Raw genomic sequence first — 6,035 nt, 5'->3', positions numbered from 1 at the left:
CGAGGATAAGTCAACTAGGCATAATTGATCTCAATCCCTAAGTCCTAAGTCAACACTAGTGGGTCACTTAGAGTCAAGGGAAACCAAATTAATTAACAACCCTCACACAATGTGGAATGGACATCCACCACTCAAGTTCACCCAAACCACACAATTTCTCAACCAAGAGTGAGAAAAACTATGCAAAAGCCCAACCAAGCATTTTGTCAAATACTTGGTGGGTGTGAAAATAAAGCATGATAAAATGACAAGAAATAATAAATGCTACAACTACTAATCAAGGAAAATAAAGATAACAACTCAATAAAGCAATAGATGATATGAAACATAAAATTGCATTGAATGTAAATTAAAATTACAAGATTGTGCTTAAACATAAAAGGCAACAAAAGTGAGAAATTAACAAGATAAGCCAAGGAAATTAAGACAAGAAAACAAAGAAAGGTAGAAGGAACTAGATTAAAACAAGAGTTAAAAAGGAAAATTACAAAGAAAATAAACTAAAAACCCTAGGTTCTAGAGAGAATGGGGAGCTTCTCTCTCTAGAAAATGAACTACATGATGCAAAACTAGCCCTAATTGCTCCCCTCTTCACATGGAGTAAGGCCTTGTCTAATATAGGAAGAATCAGTTTCAGAAGGTCCAAAAACTGGACTCTGGAGGCCCAGAAATCGCCCCCAGCGATTTTCATTAAGTGAGTCACGTGCTGGGACGTGTGTGGATGCACAGACGTGTGCGGACGCACAGACGTGTGCGTCCGCACACATGCTGATTTTCCGCTTGTGCGTACGCACACATGGTTTTGCGGCTTTTGTGCGTACGCACAGGTGGTTGTGCGCACGCACACTCCAATGTATGCTTCTCCTTTGTTTTCTTCATGCTTTCTCCCTTTGTACATGCTTTTAATGCCAAGAGTGCACACAATTTTGGTTGTGGGAAACAAGGGGTGTTTTCAATAATAAGGAAGCAATAAAAATAAAGAGATAAAAGAACTAGACAAAATTGCAATTAATAAAGCAATAAAGGAATATAAAAACTATCTATGTTATATGGACAAGTAATGCTATAAAGTGATAAAAAGTAGTTCAAAACATAAATGAAAGCTTGACTTGGGATGAGTTATGGGATCCCTTCCTTGCCATAACCACAACTATGATAATTATCATGAGTTAATCTCGCTTAGTCAACCCCAACCATCGAGGAGTAAGTCAAGCAAGCATAATTGACCTTAATCCATAAGTCCTAACCAACTTACCAAACTAGTTGGTAAAAGGCTAGCTTTAATGGAAACAAGAATCAACTAACTCCCTAAGAATTACCACTAAATGTTGGACATTATGGCTCTAGTAATCCATAAACTCATTTTCCCAAGCCAAGGGGTGGAAATCTACCCCATAACTAAGCTTGGCATTTCATCAAACACATAAAGGGCATAAATATAAAATATGGCAAAATTGGGAAAATCATGAAAGCTGTGAAGCATAAATGATAGCAAGCAACATAAGCAACTCAGCAAACATAAAATAAGCATCAAACATAAAATTCATAAACCAAAACTCAAAATTGCAAAACTATGTAAATGTTGACAAGAGACATGAAAGTATAAGAAAGTGTAGAGAAAGCAATGTAATAAAAGAGAGAATTAAAGGAATACTTACAATAAAATTGCTATAATCCAAATCCAAACTTGAAGTATAAAATGCTACAAACCCTAAGAGAGAATTACCTAATCTACACTACTCCTACTCCTACTATGTAAAACTATGGAAAATAAAATCTAAGTTCTCCCCCTTCATATGTGGTGTTGCTCCCTTCATATAGCCCTTGATTTCAGCCTCAAGCCTTCAGAAATGGGCCAAGGAAGCCCCAAAATCACGAGTGCACGTGCAATTTTAATGAAGGCACGCACTGGGACCTGTGCAGACGCACAGATGTGTGCGTCCGCACACTTCGTTGAATTTCCACTTGTGCGTACGCACAGATGGTTGTGCGCACGCACACTTCGCGATGCTCTGGATTCGCTCTGCTTGGGTTCTTGTGCGTACGCACAAGTAGCTGTGCGCACGCACGCATGCTGATTTCCATTTTGTGCGTATGCATACATCCTTGTGTGTACGCATGCATGGCTGAGCTCTCCTCCTTTGTTTTCTTCATGCTTTCTCCCTTTTGCATGCTCCTCTTCCATTCCCACCAAGCCATTCCTACCTTATTCATCTGAAATCACTCACAAATAACATCAAGGTATCGAATGGAAGGTAAATTGAATAAAATTAGTCAAAATAAGTACAAAAGAGCATGTTTTCACATTTATATCTAAATGAGGAAGATAACACAAAAGTATGCTATTTGAGTGCTTAAGTGTGAGTTCATGTGCTAGAATCCATCCAATTTGAGTCAAAATACACCAACAAATATGGACTTATCACACACGTCCCAGCACGTGACTCACTTAATGAAAATCGCTGGGGGCGATTTCTGGGCCTCCAGAGCCCAGTTTTTGGACTTTCTGAAGCTGATTCTTCCTATATTAAGCAAGGCCTCACTCCATTTGAAGGGGGGAGAAATTAGGATTAGTTTAGCATTATGTAGGTGGTATTCTAGAGAGAGAAGCTTCCCCTTCTCTCTAGAATTAGGGTTCTTTAGTTTAATTTCTTGTAATTTCTACTTTTAATTCTTGTTTCTATTTACTTTTTCTTGTCATTTATTGTTATTGCTTCTTTGTTCTTCTTCATTTCTCTTGTTATTTCCTTTATTTTGTCATTTTATGTTTTATGACACTCTTGTTATTTTAATTTACAATTAATGCAAATTTATGTTTTATGCTCATTTATTGATTTCTTTAGTTGTTATTACTATTTTCTTGCTTTGGTAGCTTTAGAATTTATTTTATTGCATTTTAATATTATTTTATCTTCATGCACACCAAGTGTTTGATAAAATGCTTGGCTTAGTTTTTGTTTAGTTTTTCTTCACTCTTGGCTTGAAATTGATGACTTTGGTGATCCTTGAGTCATTGATGTCCATTCTTGTTTTCTATATTAGAGTAGTTAGTTGATTTGGTTTCCATCGACTCTATGTGACCCTTAGTGTTGACATAGGACTTATGGATTGAAATCAACTATGCCTATTTGACTTATCTTCGATGTAAGGTTGACTAAGTAGGATTAACTCTTCATAATCATCATATGTTTGTGGTCAATGGCTAGAATAGGTAACCTTAGCTCTCAATTACTTGCCAAGAGGTTTCTTGCATTTGAACATTCCTTTCTTTGCATTTAATTGCTTTGACTTCTATTGCTTTGACTTTTAATTCCTTGCATGATCATTTAATTTCTTACCATTTACATTCCTTGCTTTCATTCCCTATTCCCCATGCTCTCTAATAGCCAATAACATAACACTTCATTTACAACTCCTAGGGAAGATGACCCGGGATTTCAATACTCTCGGTTAATATATTTGGTTGAATTGTGATAACATTTGATTGATGGTCAATTTATTGGGTTAGGACTATATTTACAACACCAATTCCATTTTGATAATCAAATTCCTAACCTATGCAAAATTGGCCAACATCACTAACCAAGGATTCAAATTAAGGACATTTATTGTTTTCTGCTTAGAGTTAGTGATATGCTAATATAAAGAACAAATGGGATAAAATAGGCTCAACATTGGTTTACAAATGATGATGAAAGGGTAAGGCCATTTGGGCATGTAAGTTTAGTGAAACAAAGGCCTCAATCACATACACACATTCATACATCAAACAATGAAAATATAGAATCAAGCAAGACAAAGATCACAATCTTAGAGAGAACAACACACACCAAAACAAAATATATTGGTTGGTAAGATGCAACCAATCAAATAGGCTCAAAATCATACTAGGCTTGTGTGTTCTAGCTCTAAAACCTTGTTCCAAAATAAATTTCTTCAAGAAAGTTCAAAAATTTTAATTCAAATTAGTGAAATGCCCTAAAATAGTTTCTTGGAAAAGAATTCATTACTTCAACGAAGTAGTACCCACATGCAAGCAACTAACTACACATGCAAGTTATCCTACCTAACAAAAGAAAATTAAAATATTGGTGTTGAAGAAAAGGGTCGTTACCTACGGAAGTTGGTCACCCACCTCCCCACACTTAAAAATTTGCACGGTCCTCCGTGCTATTAGTGATGAGCAAAGCGGGATAGGAATCGTCACTTCCACTATCCGTCTCTTGATTGCTTTCGATGCTGTGATCTGAAGTGAACTCCAGAGTGTTGGGCTCCTCCATAGTGAACGCTTGTGCTGAAATGTCCTTAGGTTGAGTCCTGCTTTTCCCATGGATCCACTGGCTACCGGGTTGAGCAATGACCTGGAGGACGGAATCCCAGTCAAAATTGTATCTCTTGCGCAAAAAGTTGTGCTTCTTGGTAAGCATTCATCCCTTCTAGACAGGGTAAAACCCCAAGTATCCACTGAATAGTGTCCTTCGATATCAGAACTTGCAACAAACAAAACAGAGGTTAAAGAGTAAAAGAGAGTGATAAAAAAACCTTAAAAAGAAGGGGAAGAGAGGAGGGTAAATACAAGTAAGAATAAGATAAGAGGGATAAGGAGAGAGAAAAAAAGAGAGGATGTAGGACTGCCGGAGGTGGTGGTCGCCGGATAGGAGATGGAAGAGGGAAGAAAGAAGAAAGAAGAAGGATATCAGGATTAGAAGAAAGAAGAAGAATGAATTAAAAGAAAGATAGAAAGGATTAGCAGGGCAGCGCGCCGTTTAAATTGAATCGGCTCTGTCACGCGTGCGCGTCACCTACGCGTACGCGTGGGAGGCCTAAAAGAGAAGGTGATGCGTAAGCGTCGGTCACGCATGCGCGTGATAACCTTCCGTGCTAGATGCACAAAACCTGCATAGTTCCATCACAACTCTCCGATTTTTGTACCATGCAACATCAGCATTTTCATGAAACCAGTACGACGCATATACGTCGGTCACGCCCACGCGTGGGTGGCTGAAAAAAATAAGCTGACGTGTACGGGTCAGCGATGCGCATGCATGGGTTGGGTTGTGCGCCTAGCACCCCACCCACATGGTTCCAGTGCAAGTCTCTATTTTTTGTACCATGCTGCAGGAGAATTACAGCATTAGCATATAACGTGCGTGCGCTGACCACGTACACGTGCGGGTAGGGAAAATTGTTGGGTGACGCGTACGCGTCAGCGATGCGTACGGGTGGGGTGAGTTATGCGCCTCGCACCCCACACGCATGGTTCCATCACAACTCTCTGTTTTGGAACTATGCAGCAGCACCTTTCCCGCATTGTTCTCGCATTGTGGGTCTCGCATACGCGTCAGGGACGCATACGCGTGAGTTGCGCCCCTTTTTTTTATTTAAAGCAAAATCTATAAAATCAATTATACCACAAAACAATCAAAGCGAACTCAAGTGGACTACACCATATGGTTCAACCTTCTCCACCACATATGGTCCATCCCATCTTGACCTCAATCTAGAGTTATAGAGAAGGACTTGATCTCTAACTCTAAACTCTCTTCTCTTGATGTTCCGATCATGTACCGCCTTCACCATTTCTTTGTAGAGCCTTGAGTTTTCATAAGCTTCTAACCGAATGCAATCCAATACTTCCAGTTGCAATTTTCTTTCAACTCTAGCTCCTCCCAATCCTGAGTTATATTCCTTCACAGCCCAATAAGCCTTGTGTTCCACCTCTACCAGAAGGTGACAAGCTTTTTCGTAGACTAGCCGGAATAGACTCATGCCAATTGGTGTCTTGTAAGCCATCCGATAAGCCTATAGCGCATCTCCAAGCCTGGAGCTCCAATCCCTCCTATGAGGTTTAACCATCTTCTCGAGTATGCAATTAATTTGTCTATTAGACACTTTGGCCTGGTCATATGTTTGGGGATGATAAGCCGTAGCCACCTTGTGTATAATGCCATATTTCTTCATTAAACCTATCATTCTTTTGTTATAAAAATGGGAGCCTTGATCACTCACGATTGCTCATGGTGATCCAAAGCAGA

General features: G+C 39.2%; 1 protein-coding gene across 1 annotated transcript; it reads right to left on the bottom strand.

The window, feature by feature from the left end:
- LOC107607326 lies at positions 5,422-5,793 on the bottom strand. Its single transcript, XM_016309294.1, has one exon. The coding sequence runs from the start codon at positions 5,791-5,793 to the stop codon at positions 5,422-5,424; it is 372 nt and encodes a 123-aa protein (XP_016164780.1).

This window comes from Arachis ipaensis, chromosome B07 (assembly GCF_000816755.2).
Source record: "Arachis ipaensis cultivar K30076 chromosome B07, Araip1.1, whole genome shotgun sequence".
In the NCBI taxonomy this organism is placed as follows: Eukaryota; Viridiplantae; Streptophyta; class Magnoliopsida; order Fabales; family Fabaceae; genus Arachis; species Arachis ipaensis.
This window is presented reverse-complemented; position numbering and strand designations above follow the sequence as displayed.

Bases quoted from the DNA above. Each gene is read 5' to 3' on its own strand.
- LOC107607326 (XM_016309294.1), bottom strand. From the start codon at position 5,793: ATGGCTTACAAGACACCAATTGGCATGAGTCTATTCCGGCTAGTCTAC.